At 42.3% G+C, this 21,512-nt stretch overlaps 1 protein-coding gene across 1 annotated transcript in view; it reads left to right on the plus strand.

Annotated features, from left to right (window-relative positions):
* The first annotated feature begins 5,788 nt into the window (after positions 1-5,788).
* LACTB2 (lactamase beta 2) overlaps positions 5,789-21,512 on the plus strand; it is a 32,849-nt gene continuing 17,125 nt past the window's right edge. Inside the window, exons 1-6 of the mRNA XM_084621603.1 lie at positions 5,789-6,002; positions 7,178-7,341; positions 9,203-9,329; positions 12,029-12,207; positions 18,385-18,533; positions 21,398-21,479. Coding sequence (XP_084477729.1) covers positions 5,881-6,002; positions 7,178-7,341; positions 9,203-9,329; positions 12,029-12,207; positions 18,385-18,533; positions 21,398-21,479 — 823 coding nt within the window. The 5' untranslated portion in view covers positions 5,789-5,880. The remainder of the gene's footprint in view (positions 6,003-7,177; positions 7,342-9,202; positions 9,330-12,028; positions 12,208-18,384; positions 18,534-21,397; positions 21,480-21,512) is intronic.

Here is a 21,512-nt window from a genome sequence, read left to right on the forward strand (position 1 = left end):
TGAAAGATCTTTCCCTCCTCTTCTGGCCTTCAAACAACCCCCCAGCGTCTCCAAACTCATTATCAGAAGCAAGCTTCCCACAGACCAGGACATACCAACTCAAAGCGGCACCAGACGCTGTCAGAATAGATGCAAAACCTGTAGACATATCTCCACTGCTAGGATGATCAACAACTCCAACAACACACCTTTCAAGATCCATGGATCCTACACATGCCTATCACGACATATGGTGTACCTCATCCAGTGCACTAAATGCTCCAGTCACAACTATGTGGCTGAAACCAGACAATCACTGTTCTCTCAAATGAACTTATACAGGAAAATGATAAAAGTCAAAAACACCATATCCCCTGTGGGTGAACACTTTTCACAAAACAATCCGTCTGTATCTGACCACTTAGTCCTCATTCTCAAGGGAAATCTGCACAACAACTTTAAAAGATGAGCCTGGGAGCTTAAATTAATAACTTTGCTGGACACTGAGGCCATGTCTACACTAGCACTTATGACGGCAAAACTTTTGTCACTCAGGGACGTGAAAAAAGCACCTCCCTGAGTGTCATAAGTTTTTCTGGCATAAGCACCGGTGTGCACAGTGCTGCTGGCAGGAGACACTCTCCAGACAATATAGCTACCACCATGCTTTGAGCTGGTTTTATTATGTTGATAGGCGAGCTCTCTCCCGTCTGCATAACGCAGCTACATGAGCACTCTTACACTCATGTAAGCTTAAGCTTGTAAGTGTAGACATGGCCTAAAAGCATGGACTGAATAGAGACAATGGACTTATGACTTATTACAACAATCTATAACCCACTAGCAACACCCAGCCCCAGATGCTTTTTTCCCCCTCCCTTCCTTTCTCCCTCTATGACTGGAAGGTTTCAGAGTAACAGCCGTGTTAGTCTGTATTCGCAAAAAGAAAAGGAGTACTTGTGGCACCTTAGAGACTAACCAATTTATTTGAGCATGAGCTTTCGTGAGCTACAGCTCACTTCATCGGATGCATACCGTGGAAACTGCAGCAGACTTTATATATACACAGAGAATATGAAACAATACCTCCTCCCACCCCACTGTCCTGCTGGTAATAGCTTATCTAAAGTGATCATCAGGTTGGGCCATTTCCAGCACAAATCCAGGTTTTCTCACCCTCCACCCCCCCACACAAATTCACTCTCCTGCTGGTGATAGCCCATCCAAAGTGACAACTCTTTACACAATGTGCATGATAATCAAGGTGGGCCATTTCCAGCACAAATCCAGGTTTTCTCACATCCCCCCCACCCCCATACACACACAAACTCACTCTCCTGCTGGTAATAGCTCATCCAAACTGACCACTCTCCAAGTTTAAATCCAAGTTAAACCAGAACATCGGGGGTGGGGGGGTAGGAAAAAACAAGAGGAAATAGGCTACCTTGCATAATGACTTAGCCACTCCCAGTCTCTATTTAAGCCTAAATTAATAGTATCCAATTTGCAAATGAATTCCAATTCAGCAGTTTCTCGCTGACCGCTATTCCTACCTGCATGCCTCCAGCTTTCATCCTGACCACACCACACGATCCATCGTCTACAGCCAAGCTCTGCGATACAACCGCACTTGCTCCAACCCCTCAGACAGAGACAAACACCTACAAGATCTCTGTCAAGCTTTCTTACAACTACAATACCCACCTGCAGAAGTAAAGAAACAGATTGATAGAGCCAGAAGAGTTCCCAGAAGTTACCTACTACAGGACAGGCCTAACAAAGAAAATAACAGAACGCCACTAGCCGTCACCTTCAGCCCCCAACTAAAACCCCTCCAACGCATTATTAAGGATCTACAACCTATCCTAAAGGATGACCCAACACTCTCACAAATCTTGGGAGACAGGCCAGTCCTTGCCTACAGACAGCCCTGCAACCTGAAGCAAATACTCACCAACAACCACATACCACACAACAGAACCACTAACCCAGGAACTTATCCTTGCAACAAAGCCCGTTGCCAATTGTGCCCACATATCTATTCAGGGGACACCATCACAGGGCCTAATAACATCAGCCACACTATCAGAGGCTCGTTCACCTGCACATCCACCAATGTGATATATGCCATCATGTGCCATCAATGCCCCTCTGCCATGTACATTGGTCAAACTGGACAGTCTCTACATAAAAGAATAAATGGACACAAATCAGATGTCAAGAATTATAACATTCATAAACCAGTAGGAGAACACTTCAATCTCTCTGGTCACGCAATCACAGACATGAAGGTCGCTATCTTAAAACAAAGAAACTTCAAATCCAGACTCCAGCGAGAAACTGCTGAATTGGAATTCATTTGCAAATTGGATACTATTAATTTAGGCTTAAATAGAGACTGGGAGTGGCTAAGTCATTATGCAAGGTAGCCTATTTTCTCTTGTTTTTTCCTACCCCCCCCCCCAATGTTCTGGTTTAACTTGGATTTAAACTTGGAGAGTGGTCAGTTTGGATGAGCTATTACCAGCAGGAGAGTGAGTTTGTGTGTGTATGGGGGTGGGGGGATGTGAGAAAACCTGGATTTGTGCTGGAAATGGCCCACCTTGATTATCATGCACATTGTAGGGAGAATGGTCACTTTGGATGAGCTATTACCAGCAGGATAGTGAGTTTGTGTGTGTGGTTTTTGGGAGGGGGGTGAGGGGGTGAGAGAACCTGGATTTGTGCAGGAAATGGACCAACTTGATTATCATGCACATTGTGTAAAGAGTTGTCACTTTGGATGGGCTATCACCAGCAGGAGAGTGAATTTGTGTGGGGGGGTGGAGGGTGAGAAAACCTGGATTTGTGCTGGAAATGGCCCAACCTGATGATCACTTTAGATAAGCTATTACCAGCAGGACAGTGGGGTGGGAGGAGGTATTGTTTCATATTCTCTGTGTATATATAAAGTCTGCTGCAGTTTCCACGGTATGCATCCGATGAAGTGAGCTGTAGCTCACGAAAGCTCATGCTCAAATAAATTGGTTAGTCTCTAAGGTGCCACAAGTACTCCTTTTCTTTTTATGACTGGAAGATTGTTAATACGCCACTTTACCTTGAATGGTTCTTTAAAATACATGTTAACTACTTATCCTAAACAATCTGTTCCAATTTGTATTTAGCTGTGACACTCTGAGGCTTGCAGCGTTTCTCAACCTGGGGTCCCCTGGGGGGTCGCAAGCAGGTTTCAGGGGATCTGCCAAGAAGGGCTGGCATTAGACTTGCTGGGGCCCAAGACAGAAAGCTGAAACCCCACTGCCTGGGGCTAAAGCCCAGGGCTGAAGCTGAAGCCTGAGCAACTTAGCTTCACAGGGCCCCCTGTGGTGTGGAGCCCCAGGCAATTGCCCTGCTTGCTATCCCTTAACACTGGCCCTGGCTTTTATATGCAGAAAAACGTTTGTTGTGGCACATGTGGCCATGGAGTTTTTATAGCATGTTGTGGGGGCCTCAGAAAGAAAAAGGTTGAGAACTTCTGCTCTACACTACAGTTAGGTCGATGTAAGCCTTACGCAGACCTAATTACATCAGTGTACACACTACAGCCTTGCTCCCCCCAGTGTAAGTGCCCTACTACATTGACATAACTCCACCTCCATGAAAGGCATAGGGCTTGTCAGCATAGTTAGGGCAATACAGTGTCCATGTAGACACTGCATTACTTATATTGGCTGCTGGCTGTCATTCTTGTCAATTTCTAGGGGGGCAGCAGGGGTGGCAGGGTAGCCAGGCTCTAGCTGTCACCGCGGGGCGGGGGGGCGGGGTTCCAGCTAGAGCCTGGCTGCCCCCTCAGGATTCCTGCTCCCAAGCAGGCTGTGGCTGACCCACTTCCTGCTAGGAGCCATTCTGCCCCCAGATCCCCCAACCCAGCTGCTGCCCAGGCTCACAGCTTCGAACCGAGCTGCACCCACCTGGCTCCCTGCTCCCAGCTGGGTCCTGCCCAGTGGCTCCCAGCTCCCTGCTGGGAGCCCTGGTGCTGCCTGGAGGCTCCCCACTCCCTGCAAGAAGCCCACACGTTGCACCAAGGCTCCCAGCTCACTGCCAAGAGCCTAGAACCACCTGGCTGCAGCAGGTTGCTGAGAGCCCAGGATGGTGCCGGGCTCCTGGTGGCAGGGAGCGGGAGCCGAGAGCCCGCAGGAATCAACTTCTTTTGAGCTTACAAAGAGCTCTTCTTCAGGTCTGGTAAACATACTCAGAGCATCACAAGGTAAAACAGATTGTTTATTGTAAGTAATTAACACAAGTACAACAACACGCAAGCCAGGGAGTGGAGCATTCCTCAGAGTATTGAGAGGAGCTGCAAAGGTGACATAAAGGAACCTTGGGCAGCCTCCGCGAAGATGCGTAAAGATCTCTTGGACTACAACACAGAATTGGGTCATAACCCACTCATATTGCACGTGTGATATTAATGTATACGTTAAACAGTGTAATAAGAAAAATACTGATTATTTGAAATGTTGGTAAGAATATGTTGCTTTGAAACTTTTTTCCTCCACTTGTCCACAAATCATCCCCTACCCAACCTGCATACCTTCTAACTGCACTGGTTCTGCTCTGTGGCTCTTTTGGTTATGGAGGAAAGGGCAAGTAAGGCCCTTATAATTTAGTAATTTGTAAGTATCTGTTTATTTCCCAATCTTCAAGTGATCATTTTTCCTCACACCTAAGCCTCAGAACTTGGCTAATTAACAATACTCTGAAGAAAATCACCACTGGACTGGGACCAGGCAATACAAATTTCTGCCCAAAGGCAGAATATGTGGGGAAGTTTGAGGATGGAAAACGGTGGGGTATGGGGAGAAGATAGTGGAAATCAGTTTACGAATGTCATCCATCATAGCTAACACCTGTTAAAGGATGGCACAAGTCTCATGGGGACTTTGACCACTCTTGGCCCCCTTGGACAGACTCAGGGGAAGCCAAAGGCAGCATTGTCTGTGTGTGGTGGTTCCTGTGAGGCTCAGCTGGAGCACAGAGAAGCATTCCATGGGAGTTTCAGTCCCGGTAGCTGCCATGCGCAGGTGGCCTTTGGGTGCCAGGGGCAAAGCCACCCTTCCTGTGCTGTGGTTTGCTCAGATTTCCACGCTGTGGCAACTGATGCATTGGCAGTCGATTTAGCTACCATCTATCGCTCTCCTGTTGACTCCTGTACTCCACCTCATCGAGGGTACATCTTCACTACCCAGGGGATCTGTGGGCTGCGATCCATCCAGCAGGGGTTGGTTTATCCCATCTAGTGAAGACACGATAAATCGATCCCCGAGCGCTCTCCCGTCGACTCCTGTACTCCAGCACGGAAAGAGGCGCAGGCAGAGTCAACAGGGGAGCAGCAGCAGTCGACTCACCGCAGTGAAGACACCATGGTAAGTCAATCTAAGTATGTCGGCTTCAGCTATGTTATTCATGTAGCTGAAGTTGCCTGACTTAGATCAATCCCTTCTCCCTCCCCCCCCCCAGAGTAGAACAGCGCTGAAAAAAGTAAGGGGGGGGTCAAGGGGAGAGCGTCTTCTGTCGACCTAGCGTAGTGTGGACCCCGCGGTAAGAAGATCGAAGCTACGTCGATTCGAGTTATGCTATTCACGTAACTCAAATTGCGTAGCGTAGATGGACTAGGCCTAAGAAGGGCGCCGAGGTGAGCTCTGGGTTCCCGGGGCAGCCGTGGGAAGGAGGCGATTGGGCCATGGCCAAGCAACCCCTGGCCAAGCAGCCCCGCCCAACTTCCTCCAAGCAAAGGCCACCGCCCAGCCCCTGCGGGAACTACAGCTACGGTCGCGCGCTCTGCGCTGGGCGGAGCAAGGGGCAGCTACGTTCCGCTTTCTTCTGTCGGGCGCGCGCCGGCGCCGCCGCCGTGAGGGGGACATGGCGTCGCTGCTGCCGCGCATTGAGCGGCTCTCCTCGCGGGTGGTGCGCGTGCTGGGCTGTAACCCGGGCCCCATGACCTTGCAGGGGACCAACACCTACCTGGTGGGGACCGGGCCCAGGTAACAGCCCCGCCCTTCAGCCGAGCGCGGGCTAGCGCCACGGCGCCGGCAGCTTCAGCCCGCTCTGACTCTGCCCCGCGGCCGCCGCGCCGCGCCGCTGGAACCCCGCAGACGCCGCCTGGCTGAGGCTGGAGCTCGGTCGCCGGAGTGTGGGAGTGGGGCCATGCTCTCTGCGCTGGTGTGCCTTTTAGGGGGACTTTCGGGGGTCACGGGAAGCCTAGGGCGTCGGGTTGGGAGACTAGGGGCAGCGAAGGGTTCCCCCGGCTCTGGCACGCAATTTTGTCCGTTTGTATGCTGGGATTCTGGGTCCGTCAGGATTTCACCTTCCCTGTCTTCCTTCCAGAGAGGTTCTACATCTTTCACGTAGTTCCCTTGGCATATTTGTCCCGAGTTCAGTGTTAAGGTCCATGGTCCAGCATAGTCAGTGATTTACCTCAGGGCCTGATGACAACAGGTCTTGGCTTTTTCCCTGGGGTTGCCACGTTTTTTCTGGGCACCCTGTGTAAACTTTGACTTACCGACACTGATGTTGAGTGGTTGTGTCAGGGTCCAAAGTTTCAACACTCTTTATTTTGATTCAAAGATTCCTTTGTGCTGTCTGTAGGGGCTCTGGCAATTAAATGTTGCAACAGAATAATCCATCAGCATTCAAAAAGCAAACATATGTAAACTCAGCTCGGCCAAAAAAACCTGCTTCTCCCATCTTTCTGGAAACCTATCCTCAATTCTCCCCAAAAATGCTACCAAATATATGTAGGGTGACCAGACAGCAAGTGTAAAAAAGCAGGACAGGGGTAGGGGTGTAATAAGTGCCTGTATAAGAAAAAGCCCCCAAAACCAGGGCTGTCCCTATAAAATCAGGACATCTGGTCACCCTAAATAAAATCGGGACATTTGGTCACCTTCTGCAGCATGCCCAAACCTCACTGAATTTAGGCTGTTCTGGACCAAAGCAGTGCCAGGGCCCTGATAAAGAACATACTGCCTGGAGTCCTCTATCTTACAATGCGGGGAATGCAATTTGAGTATTTCTGCTGATAACACTGCAGCCGTATATAGCATGAAGAGGTGTTCTTCCTGTAGTATTTAGGGTTTCATCACCCAGGGAGTCTCTTAATTCTCTAATGACTTTTGTAATTGAACATTTCTGCCATATTTTCTCTCTTTAAATGTAGAAGGATCCTTATTGACACGGGAGAGCCAGCTATACCTGAATATATTGGCTGTTTAAAACAGGCACTGGCTGAGTTCAACATCTCAATCCAGGAAATTTTAGTGACACACTGGCACCATGATCATACTGGAGGCATATCTGATATTTGTAGAAACATCCACAATGGTAGGCAGAAGATTATAGTTTAATTTGACAGTTACTGAAGGGGCACTACTGGTTAGCTATGGGGACAGGGACCCTCTAACTAGAGTGTTTTGGAGGATTGTTAGTTTGACTGTGCACTTGAGATCTTCATGTGAGCTGTAGAGTGTATTTAAACACTTGATGCTGATACAGCTCATAGTATGAATACAGTAAATAGTATGAATGTTTGGTTTAGATGCGCTCCAAAATGTTTTTTCATGTCAATATATACATATTTGGAAGGGGAAAAGCCTCATGCTGTTAATAGTCTTTTGTCTGTAAATGATGAGAGAGAAATTAATTTACCATTGATAATTCACCCAACAACAAGAGATTCCTCCCTGACTTAACACTGAGAATAATCAATTGACCATTATTTTCACTTGAACAACAAGTAAATAACTGCGTGAGATGGCTGGTAACCACTCAAATGGAAATTTTTGGTGAACGCCCAGACCCCAGATTGTGTAAGGTAGGGACACTTTGCATGTTTGTCCTTATCCAAAATAAACAAGATATCATATTGATAAACATTCAATGATGCTTTTTTGGTTAAATCTGTAAGCGGAGAAAGCTGTTTCTCTTCATACTTTATGAACAGTACAAAAAATGCAGCCCTTCTGTGTTTTGTGGGATATTGCCACAGGCTGAAACCTCACCAGATTTTTTAAACTAGCCAGAGTTACTTCCAAGGAGTCCCCAAGTGCTGCTGGAAATGGTGTTTGTGTCTTAATGAACAAGATGCAACTTCTCCAAATGAAACTAGTGAAATTTCATTTGGAGAAGTCATTTTTTGTTTATCCTCTTTAAAAAACATTACTGATGCAGAACACCAATTTTAGAGGTTTTCGTAGGTGTCTGAGTGGTCTTGTTGATGTGGATATGATTAAATGTTCCTTCATATACATGAGTTGTTATTGCAATAAACTTTTTTTATTCTTTAACTTTGCATTGAAATAGACTCATGCATAATGGTGCATCTACTGACATTTTGTAATTTTATGGGCCATCCATGCTAGCGACCTGAGATTAATCAGTGCTTAACTATGAATAGGGTACTACCAAATTCAGGGCCATGAAAAAAGCGTCATGGACCGTGAAATCTGGTCTTTTGTGTGCCTTTACCCTATACTGTACAGATTTCACAGGGAAGACCAGCTTTTCTCAAATTTTGGGTCCTGACCCAAAAAGGAGTTATTTGGGGGGGAGAGGGGGGCATGGTATTGACACCCTTACTTCTGCGCTGCCTTCAGAGCTGGGTGCCCAGAGAGTTGTGGCTGTTGGCCAGGTGCCCAGCTCTGAAAGCAGCAACCTGCCAGCAGCAGCGCAGAAGTAAGGGTGGCAATACCATACCATGCCACCCTTACTTCTGTGCTGCTGCCTTCAGACCTGGGTAGATGCAGAGTGGTGGCTGCTGACTGAGGGCCCAGCTCTGCAGGTAGCAGCACAGAAGTAAGGGTGACCGTACCATCCCATCTTTACTTCTGTGCTGCTGTTACTGGCAGCAGCTCTGCCTTCAGAACTGGGCTCCTGGCCAGCAGCTGCTGCTCTCCAGCAGCCCAGCTCTGAAGGCAACGCCGCCGCCAGCAGCAGCTCAGAAGTAAGGGTAGCAGTATGGCAACCCCCCTTCCCCCCCACACACAATAAGCTTGCATCCCCCCTCCCCCAGACTCCTTTTTGGGACAGGACCTCTACAGTTACAACACGGTGAAATTTAAATAGCTGAAATAATGAAATTTATTATTTTTTTAATTCTGACCGTGAAATTGACCAAAATGGGCCATGAATTTGGTAGAGTCCTAACTATGAATGATCTAAAATGTAGTCTGTTTTTTTTAAATAGGTTCCGAATATTGCATAAGTAAGCTTCCACGCACTCCACATCGTGAGGAAATAATAGAAGGAGAAAAGCTAAAGTATTCATACCTAAAAGATGGAGATGTGTTAAAAACGGAGGGAGCCACTCTCAGGTAAATGTTAGTTCTGTGCTAGTAGGCTAAGTCAGCTTTTAAAACTAAGTATGTTTTCCTCTCATACCTCATAATCCTGAAGTTACTATTTATAACTGCATCATAATTTAGCTCTTATTTTTAAGACAGCCAAAACAGTTGAGGAGATTCATGAATATGCCACGGTGGAAATTATTTTTTTGATATAATTGACTGGAGGGCTGCCTATATGTCAGATCCTGCACCACTTACTCATGCAGGTAGTCTTTCTGCAGCTGAATAGTATTGTTGAAGTCAAGAGGACCTACTTATATGAGAGGGGATTACCTAATATTCGCTGGATCCAGCCCCTGATTTCAGCACTATCTAGCCTCCCTAGAAAAATTATTAAGGGTTCCCTAGATAAAACTGTTCCTTTGGGCAACCATCTATATTCTATAGTGTTTTATACAGCTGCCCATCATCATAGTTTCTGAGTGGCTTCCATGTAAAATAGATAATAACAAATTCAATAATGTACTTCATGGATTCTTTGGTTCTTGTCTCATTTCAAGGTAAAAAATAAAAACTCTGCTTGCAGTAAAGTTTTCGTTTTTTAGATTTGTATTAATTTACTTTTTGTTTTTAGGTTGAGTTTTCAGGATAACTTATTTTTTAATTAGTGGGTGTGGTGTTCTTTTTGTTTTTGTTTTTTTTGTAGAAAGGTGATTCTCGAAGTTGTGGGTGTCATTCTTATGGTGAAAAGGTTTCTTCAAAGAGGATGCATGGGCTGTTAATCTTTTGAAACAATCTACACAGGGGGATTAAAACACTTGTAATTAAACCATATTTCTTGAAACGCCCTGTGTACAATTGTTCACTGTAGTTGGGAAGCAACAAAATTGCTGAACAACTAATTGAACAGTTTCAAACTGAAATGTATTTTGTGTTCTCAGTGGTTGTGATGAACCCTGTACAAAGGTATTCGCATCAGATTGCTTGTCCTGGTAATTCCTTCTAATATTAAAATTCCTTAGGCCCTTCTCTGTCCAGAATTCTCCCATCAAAATAACACTGCGCTACTGCTCCAGCCAGTTTTAAGGAGACAGCCTCCTTCCTTTCCTTACTCAGAGGGAGTGCCTTTCAAGTCAGTGGTGAATTAAACTACTTCAGTGTTGTAGAACACAGCAGTAGGCTGGCTGCAAGATCGACTGCAAGTAGTAAAAGATATATCTGTTTGAAAGCATTTCATATATTAAAAATAAGTTTTGGAGAGAAAAAAGATCAGCTACGCTAGGGGTAAAAAAAGGGCTTGCCGTTTAAATAATTACGTTTCTGAAGACATACCATTACTCCTAAGTTGGCCTACATAATGCTTGGACAAGATCAGCTCGTGGATGAAGAACAACAGGTTGAAGATGAACCAGAGCAAGATAGAGTTTATAGTGGTGGGCAGAGGAAAGCATTTTGAACTGTTGGCAGCTATGGTGCTGTCTCCTTTAGTTGAAGGCATCCACCCGCAATTGGTCAGTCCAGTCTATAGTTTAGTAATGCTATTGGATTCCTCACTGATGCTAAGCTCTTATATAGCAGCATCCCCAGGTAAGGCTTTAAACCATCCCTAGTTTGCTGGAAGACTCTGTCCCATCCTGATAAACGATGACCTGGCCTCACTTATTCATGCCTTCATCATCTCTCAGCTGAGCTACAGCAATGTAGTATACCTGGGCATAAAGCCTTCAACCCTTAAGAAAATCCAACTGGTTCAAGAATACTGCAGCATGTCTCCTTAGCAACATAAGCAATAGTGAACACATCAGACCTGGCCTCCACTCCCTGCGCAGGCTCCCCATAGAATATTGAATCGAGTTAATGGTCTTGGTCCTTATCTTCAAAGCGCTCAATGACCTAGACTTAGGAAATCTAAAAGATTGCCCAAAAGTCCAGGATGAAGACTATGATAGACAAATTTGCTCCTCTGGCCCAGTGGAACTTTCTACAATGGGGTAAAGCTCACCTATGCGGGAGACAGAGCTTTCTAAGGGGATGGCCTGACACTATGAATGAGCTCCCCGGGGAACTGAGGGAAATTCACAAACCTCACCCCACCTTCAGCTCCAAGTGGAAAGCACATTTCTTTGACCTTGCTTTCCCCAACATAAATGTGTATGTGTGGTTTTTTTTTTAAAAAAAAACTTAAACAAAACCACAGCACATATTTCTTCTCCTGTGGAAAGAATAAGAAAACGAACCCCACATGACAGATATTAGTAGAGTGACCAGACAGCAAGTGTGCAAAATCGGGATGGGGGTAGGGGGTAATAGGAGCCTATATAAGAAAAAGACCTGAAAATCAGGACTGTCCCTATAAAATCGGGGCATCTGGTCACCCTGAATATTAGCCATGTCGTGTAATGCACTAAAAGAAGGTGCTCAGATACTACAGTGATGAGTATGGTATAAGGACCTATGTTATAGAATAGAATATTAGAGCTAATTATGTTTGCCAGTTTGCATATATGTTTATGAAGCTTAAGAAAATGGACCAGGTTAGCCCAAATCACATCATCTCTAAGCTGACATTTCATATTAACCCTCTTTCCCTAATAAGGATTCTTTTACAGAGGTTTTTTCTGGAGTACCATATTAAGTCATGGCTTTATCAACATTTGCTTCTGTCACATGTAAATGGTGTATATGTGATTGTTGCATAAAAATTTATTCATTCTTTCATTTAATAGAGTCTTATATACACCTGGGCACACTGATGATCATATGGCTTTACATCTAGTGGAAGAAAATGCTATATTTTCTGGTGACTGTATTCTAGGAGAAGGGACAGCTGTATTTGAAGACTTGTATGACTACATGAAATCATTGGAAATTCTGTTGCAAATGCAAGCTGACTTAATATACCCTGGTTGGTAGTTTACGTTTTCTTAATTAGATCTACTAATTTATGTCAAATATTTTAAAATAGCTCCTCTAAGAATGTAAGAACTCTTACTACAGTCAAATAATACAGTATTTATATAATACTTAATTTATCTTATCCAGTGTTTAGCTATTATAATTAGCTAAAGGGTGTTCAGCTTATTCTATTTAAGACACTGTGTGTGTGCTTGCCATGATGCTATCCATTTCTCTCATGAGCATTTTTGTATTTGAGTGAAACTTGTGGTTGTGAGAAGTGCAGAATTGATAGCTCAGAAAACCAGAATTTTCTGTTACAGAATACATGCGGCAGAGGCAGCATCAGTGCAAGCTGCTTCACACCATCCTGCCACTGCATCTAAACCTGACTAAAAAGACCACCTATACAGCGGGGCGGGGGTAAAGGGTCAGTTCAGTATGTATAGCACTTGAGTCCTTGGGTTCTCTAGTCAGATTACGGCTAAGAAAGCCAATTGTGGTCATGATTTGAGGTAGACAGCTGCCCATTACAAACTGGATTGAGACCATAAATTCATTTCATAGAGGCCACCAAGTTATCAATCAGATTATTATTTTAGTTAACGAACTATGCTGAATTTGATCCAGTGACCAAGAGGTCAAACTCCATATTCCATTAATTATCCTCTAATTTATTCAATCTCCTTGACTTTTCTTTTTTAATCTTGGAAAACATTTAATTTTCATATAAAATTATGCCTCTTTTTGGCAAGACTGAATTTAAAACTTACTATGTGACAGTAAGATTTAAGTTCCTTATTCTCTTTCAAGATTGCATATCCTGGCTCCTGCCTACGTTTTCCATCTTCTCTTTTCATTCCCTTCCCCACACCCTGCATTTTTCATGATTAAATAACTTCAAACTCTTGTTTCTGCCTTCTTCATGAGAACGGCCATGCTGGGTCAGATCAATGGACATCTAGCCCAGTATCCTGTCTTCCGACGGTGGCCAATACCAGGTGCTTCAGAGGGAATGAATAGAAGAGGTAATCAAATGATTCATCCCCGGTTACCCATTCCCATCTTCTGGCAAACAGAAGCTAGGGACACCATTCCTGCCTATTCTGGCTAATAGCATTGAACTTACCTAGTTCTCTTTTGAACCCAGTTAGTATCTTGGCCTTCATAACGTGAACCTTCTATGAGTAGTTTCCTTGATTTAGTCTACCATACCTCCACTCTTTCTTCATTTGGGGGGAGGGATAGCTCAGTGGTTTGAGCATTGGTCTGCTAAACCCAGGGTTGTGAGTTCAATCCTTGAGGTGGTCATTTAGGGATCTGGGGCAAAAATTGGGGATTGGTCCTACTTTGAGCAGGGGGTTGGACTAGATGACTTCCTGAGGTCCCTTCCAACCCTGATATTCTATGTTCTTTGTTAAAATGTACTATTTCCAAAAGATATAATTTTTCATCTGTAGATCTTAAAGCACATTACCCTAGAGGTAAGATCATTATTCCCATTTTACAGATGGGGGAAGTAAACTGACCTGCCCAAGCTAACCAGTGGTAAAGCTGAAAATTAGATTCCAGGTGCTCTGAATCACAGTCCAATACCTTATCCACTAGGCCACACTGCCTTCCGTGTAAGGTCTACAAACCATGTTCCTCTTCTTTGTTTAGCTTTCCTCATGCCAAAAGTATGTGTTAAATTCCACCTTTTCGTCACAATTCTCTTTCTCTTATCCCCCTCTCTGTTTTATTATCCATCTAGATTACAAATTCTTTAAGGCAGGAAGCTTGTGTTTCTGCTTATCTAAAGCACCTAACACGCTGCTGGCAATAGACAAATACATACACTAATTAAGATTCTAATAAAGCAATAGGATATTGTGCATTTTCAGGGGCTGATGGCCATAGGTATCCTGGTACAGCATTTTGAATTGGAACTAATTTTATTTCCTTAACCATGTTTAATAAAATATTTGTGCACTTCCATAAACAATAGTTATTCCTGAATCAGAGAGCAGTTTTCTATTACCACTATTGACTGTATTAAAATTGGTAAATTTATTATAGTAACTTTTTTGATTTGTGTTCAGTTTTATTCATGCTGAGAATCCTTTCTGTTTGACAGCCTTATTCTCCACCTTTCCTTTTCCTCTGTCACGCAACTCTCTCCCCCATACACACTCTCTCTCTCTCCTGAGGCTTCTCTTATTCCATCTGAACTCTGAATTAAATCTAGGAGGAGGCCATGATTCATTGCAACAACATGACCATTTGCCTGGTGTGAATGTCTTTATATGGATGAGGTTTTTTTTTTTGTTTTTTCCATATAACTTTTTATATTTAACATTAGTTTTTTGAATTGAATATACAATAGAACCTATCCACTGTTAGTGTTTTATAAATCTCCCTGGGAACTGATACTTTGGCCACCAGAGGGCTCTCTCACTTCTCTATTCATACAGCTTTTCTGCTAGGAAGTGTGAGTACTTTAAAAATTGAATGTCCATTATCAACAGACAAATCTTTCTTAATTTTAAGGTGCTAAACAGTATTAAAGTTAATATGTTCCAAGGAATATTTGAACTTAGACTCCCTAAAATGAAGAATTTAAAACGATGAAAATTAACCATTACCAAAATGTTATATACTAATACACTCACAGTTCTTGCAGTCTCTTAAATAAATGTACAATTGTATAGTATCACATTTTGTATTTAAAAAACCAACTTTAATTCTGTCCATATAGTCCTGGACAGCCTCAACTAATATTCAGAAATTCGGATAGTCTCCCACTTAACAACATAGATTTTTCCAATATTGACTGCCATCAAGATCTCAATTTTAGCCCTCCAAATACAGAACAAAGACTCTATCATTCCAACTTCTCATTGTAGCCATGACCACAAATTTCACATTTAAGCACCTATACCATATGAGAACACCATCCACTCTTCTGCTGTAAGGTAGAAAGCCCACTTGGAGCTTCACAGTTTTATAAAGAAAATTAATAAAGTGTAATTTTTTTCTAAGGTTTCGGAGTATCACATGAGGAGAGCAGAATTTCTCCTGTTAAGTAATAAAAGTTGACAAATGTTTTAGTTCCTTAACAGTATTAAATGGGGGAGGAAGAATGGCCTTGTGGTTAATCCTCTGATTTAGGATTTGTGGTCAATTCCTACTTCTGTCACAAACTTGCTGTGTGACTTGAGAATGTCACTTCTCTCTCTGCCTAAATTTCTCCTCTGTAATATATGAGTAATAATACTACTTCCAAGGAGTGTTACGAAAATAGATTCCTTCATTGTTGTGATGCACCCTAGTGCTATGATGATGGGATACATATGGGTATCTAGGGTGATACAAACCAGTGTTTGCATAAGGTCTAAACTATTAAAACATTAAAATACTTCCATTAAAATACACATATGGAATAGATCTAGAAATGTATTTGTAATTTTTTTGCAAGTCACTTAATAGATTTATTGATGGGGGTGTTTGTGTTCAAATGGAAAAGAGCTCAAACCAACTATAAATCTGAGTGCTCGCAAAAGTTGGGACAGGTTTATATCCAGATTAGGGTCCAAATTTTTCAATTTTGACCCAGTGTCATAGACAGAAAAGTGTACATGTACGTGGTTGCTGGAGATGACCTGGTGTGCAGGATGTGTGAACCTTCCTGAACTTTGCAAAATTTTGGTTCCATTTTCATATCCAAACATTAGATCTCTAGCTCACTGGAGGTGGAGTGTGTTAAATCTTTTTTCAAATTGAAATGATAGGTTTGTTGATAACTATATCTTGTGATTCAGAACTAAGGTTTGTTTTGGAATGTTTAATGTGACTTTTCACCACTGTAGGCTTTGAGAATGAACAATTACTGTATTACAGTCTCTATTCACTGTACCTTAACTGATCATTTCCTTTTTTTTAAAGTACACTTTTTACTAACTTTTTTAACATTAACATCATTAGTATGTTATATTTGTTTGTTTTGTCAAGCAAAATGAACTTCAACATAAGGATACTTTTTGTCTTGGAATTTTACTTCTAAAAGTAATATACTGAAAGCACACACATATTTCAACTAAAAGTTTTATGTGCATAAAATAGGCTTCACTGCATAGTATTAAATGCATAGGTCTGTATGTGCTGAAATCAATATATAAAGTTTAATGTACATAAACTTTTTGTGCTGAAAAGACTTAATCAATTTCTGCCAAACTTACAAGTTCCACCTAGTTGCCTGTCGGGCTTAAACTCTCCCCATACTCCCTACAAGACTTATTATCTTAGCATGGACTCCTTTTATGGTAGTCTTTATCATGTATGCGTCAAGCACTGAAGAGGGCCAGTTCTTTTGTTCCAAACTGCCACTTCTGAGACAAAATGAGTCTGGGACCCATGGACCACACATGCACACCAAGTATAAATGCTACCATTGTGATATGACAGCATTTTGCACCCACTTTGCACAGTGTCAATTACTACAGAGTGCCAGACAGTGAAGAATTAGGCTCCTAGTCTTTGGATTGTCAGGCACTTTGCACTACATCAGCCCCAGTACCTCCTAGGACACTGATTTCAGAAGGACTTGGGGAAGAGAGTGAAAAGTAAGTCAATTTTAAATTATAAGGAACTGAAAAGTCATGGCGCTTAGTCATAATTTCCAAAAATGTTTCTTCGTTTTTGAAGTCCTAGAACTAAAACTTGGTTTGAGCAATTTACTTAACTGTCTCAAAAATACAACTATAGCTGGAGAATAATTCCAAAAATGTAGAGCCCAAAAGAACTTCAAAAGAAACTGTTTAATTCTGAGCACCCCAATAATTTTAATCTTATAAAAGAACCCGAGTTGCAGCCTTAACTATGTTAGCAACTATTATGTATGTGTGTATCTCAGTTCTGTACAATATACAGTACGTGATTTATCTGCCTCTTGCCACAAAAAACTCTAAGAATTTCCCTACATATTGGCAATTGATTTCTCCAGAAAGAAGGCATCGTTCAAATTATGTTTGCATATATTCATGTGTGTATTGTACAAACCAAAACAATTAAACTTTTAGTATTTTATATCATCAGGGCAATACCACAGATTCCTCAAAGTTCACTGCTTCATAGATAAAAATGATGATCCCTTTTTCTACTTTGGTTTCAAAGCACTTCTATAATTCCACTATTTGCAATTTGTCTTAATGTGTCCAAAATACATTTTATGCCAAATTTAATCAAATTTTAAATGGACAGTATATTACCTTTCTTGACAGTTCTTTATTCTTGCTCTATCAAATTCCAGTTTTTTTTATTGATGTCTTTTTATCATGCCTCTGAAAAATATTCATTGTGTTTTAAAAAAAAAAAAAAAAAAAAAAAAAACAGGCCAGAGCAGCATCCACTTTTTTCCTATTGTGTTGTCCTTTCCCCCTCAAATCTTTCCAGGTCTGTTGTTCTCTCTGCTCTTTCTTCTTTCCCATGTTCTAGCCTTTTAACCTGTGTACATACACTACAGCCTGTAAAGTGAAACTTGGCAATGATTCTATTGATAACCCTGTGGTCTACAGTGTGTCTAAAACACACTGTAATGGAGAATCAAAGATATACTGGCAGTCGGGTGGCCAGGTGCCTGGTTTTCGACCGGACTTTGGGGACCTGACAGTGTCCGTTCAGATCTACTGACCGGACATCCAAAGTCCGGTTATTGTGAGCGGGGGAGGCGCTGTGTCATCACTCACTCCAACCCCTACTCAGCAAGGGCTGCCTCCTACCTTCATTGGGCAGCTGCAGCTCCCAGCCCTGGTTCCACAGGCAAGTCCCTCCTGACTTGGGTGGAGATGGGAGGGGAAAAGCAGTGAGTGACGGGAGGGAGGGGGAAGAGGAGTGGATGGGGGCAGGACCTCAGAAGAAGAGGTGGGGTGTGGCTTTAGGGAGAATAGGCTGGGCAGGGGTGAGGAAGAGACCGGGTAGGGGAGGTTCCCGCATTCCAGCTGGAGTGTCTGTTTTTTTAAATATTTCCACATTGGCAACCCTAACTGGCAGGGTGGGAAGTACAGGGATGCTGCTGCTTCCATAGGATTTGTAGGCTTATCAGAGCTTTTTACCAAAGTGAGAGGATATTTGTGAGCAAATTATTAAATAAGTTGTTTAAAATATTCTGTTTCTTATATGAAAAAACTCTTGTAATTGTGTTTGAATTTAGGACATGGCCCAGTAGTGCAAGATGCACGTGCTAAAATTCAAGGATACATTTCTCACCGAAATGCACGTGAACAACAAATCCTAAATGTTTTGCAGGAGAATGCTGGAAAATCATTTACATCAATGGAACTTGTAAAGATTGTATACAAGGTAATTATAGTTAAAATGTTATTAAATTGAACTGAAGAACACAACCTTAATTTTCAATTAAATAAATTCAACATGTTATGTGTTTGTATGTGGCCTTTTAGGCAGCTTCATAGTTAAGCAGAGCCACATTTGGCACTTTTTCTGGTCTAGTCATGTGCAGTAAAGGACTAATGTAGCAAAGTGCACACATGACTATAAGCATGTAAGTAGTCTCGCAACTTAAGTGCTTTACTGAATCTGGGCTTAAATTATTTTTATTAACTTCTACCTTTCATAATTATTTTTAAGCCTAGTAATCACACGTTCCTCATGAGTATCAAGAAAGTTTGTAGTTATAAAATAGATCAGAATGAACAATGTCAGACAATAACTAAACATATTTATGTCCAGGATTGGCGTCTCCTGCAAGGTATTTGAGAACTTGTAGTTGCATGCTCCCACAGGCTTCAGGAAGGTGCAGGCTAAAAACTGCTAGAAACCCTGTGTTCTGACTGCTTGCCATGGGGCAACAAGAGCTGGATCCTGTGACTTAAAGATAAAACAGTCTGTACACTCAAAAGCCTATTTATTGATCATCAGACAGAGCCCTAAAGATGCTAGTCTCTCTGCTTACCCTTCCTCTCTTTATGGTAATTCTCAGAGTGTAGGGCATGCAGTATAGAGAATTCTTTCATGGTGTTGCTTACAGGAAAAAACTTACTCACTGAGCTGGGCTGAAGGGAAAGCGCAAGATGCAGGGAGGGCAAAAGATAGCGGCCAACCATCCTAATCGGACATGGGCTGTAAACATCCTGGACAGATTTACAAAGGGTTTTGGAAATGCATCTCAGGTGTTTCAAGTTCCAGTCTGTGTCCTGGAGACTGGGAACTACTGCAGCCTAGGAGGGATTTTTCTGTAATGCTGACCTCTCATACAGATCAGGCAGAGACTGCTACCTATTGTCTGTCTGAGCAGCTACTCTAGGCTGATGATTTTTGTGCAGAGTGGAAACTAGCTCAGAGCCAGGGAAGGGAGCCAGTAGCTCCCTCCCCCTACACATTGAGGTAAGTGGTAAGGGGGGATTAATCAGAGGAGCAGGGGAACTGGACGGTGGGGGATAATGATATCAAGGGGTAGAAAATTTGGGAGAGGTGGGTCCCCCATGTAATTTCAGAGAGGTATGGGGACAGGCCTGGGTAACGTACTCTGAATTTTAAATCCCCCCCCCCGCCCCCCTTTGAAGACAGGTATAGGCTGTTGTGAGAGGAACAGTTATATGAGGAGAGGTGGTTTCAAGAAGAGGCTCCATTACTTCAGGTAAGCATCCAGAAGCTGTGATGCTTATCAGAATCACAAACATTCTGAGGTTCTCCAATCACTAATTTATAATAATTTTTACAATGACACTTCTAAGTTTTTAATATGGAGATAACTGTTTTGCATCTCTGATATTTATTTTAAAAATAACTGACAATTTGCCAAGACAACAACAAGACAATTTGCCATTTAGATCCCACAAGATCTCTAACTTCCAGATCCATAGCATATTTGGGAAAATTCCCCTCAAATTTTAAGAAATGCTGGCAACTGTGGAAAAAACCTTGAGGCGTGGAAAGGGAATTTGATGTACAACTGTCTGCTGTCATATTGCCTCTATATAAATCCATGGTACACCCACATCTTGAATACTGCATGCAGATGTGGTCGCCCCATCTCAAAAAAGATATATTGGAATTGGAAAAGATTCAGGAAAGGGCAACAAAAATGAGTAGGGGTATGAAACAGCTTCCATATGAGGAGAGATTAATAGGAGTGGGACTTTGAGCTTGGAAAAGAGACGACTAAGGGAGGATATGATAGAGATCTATAAAATCATGACTGGTGTGGAGAAAGTAAATAAGGAAGTGTTATTTACTCCTCATACCACAAGAACTAGGCATCACCAAATGAAATTAATAGGCAGCAGGTTTAAAACAAACAGAAGGAAGTATTTTTTCATACAATGCACAGTCAACGTGTGGAACTACTTGCCAGAGGATGTTGTGAAGGCCAAGACTATAACAGGATTCAAAAAAGAGCTAGATAAGTTCATGGAGGATAGGTCCATCGATGGCTATTAGCCAGGATGGGCAGGGATGGTTTACCTAGCCTCTGTTTGCCAGAAGCTGGGAATGGGAGAGAGGGGATGGATCACTTGATGATGACCTGTTCTGTTCATTCTCTTTGGAGCACCTGGCATTGGCCACTGTCAGAAGACCGGGTACTGGGCTAGATAGACCTTTGATCCAATGTGGCCGTTCTTATGTTGAGCTTCGTATTTGGCCAAATACTAATGTTCGAAATGGTTTATTTGTAATACATTGTCAAATTTGGGCATAAAGTTGGCCGGGAAAGAACATGGGGAAATTGCATGACGGGCTTTATCATTCTGAAACTCTTTTGTCATGAAATTTGAGTTTATATAGCTTGCATTAGCAAAATTAACTTTTTTCAATGCTGTGACTTTTTCAATAGCTTTGCAAATATTGTCGCAAACTAGGAGTAATAACCTTCGAAAAGTAAGTTTTCTAGCGCAGAGAGAGGGAGGGAACCACATTTATGAAGCTGTCAGTAAAATCTAAAGAAAATTTTCTAGCCACACTAACATCCCAGTAGAGGCCCAATTCACAACAGCACTTAAGCACATGCTATCCTTAATTAGTACATAATGAAAAAAATGAGGGGGGAAAATATATTATTTAAACTGGAGATTTAAGTTGTATGACTTATTTCAATTCTTTGCCACTGCTGGTGGGAAGTTGAACATAAAAGGAAAAGGAAAATCAAAAAAGAAAAATTATTAGCAGATATGGCATGACTATATATTCATTGTATTTCTATTTAGGAAACTCCTGAAAATTTACTTAAAGCAGCAGAAAATAACCTCACCCTTCACTTAAGGAAATTAGAAAAAGAAGGAAAAGTGTGTAAGTTTTTTTCTTTTTATAAATTATTTCTTA

The sequence above is a fragment of the Lepidochelys olivacea genome (genome assembly GCF_965140295.1).
Source record: "Lepidochelys olivacea isolate rLepOli2 genome assembly, chromosome: 2".
NCBI lineage: Eukaryota > Metazoa > Chordata > Testudines > Cheloniidae > Lepidochelys > Lepidochelys olivacea.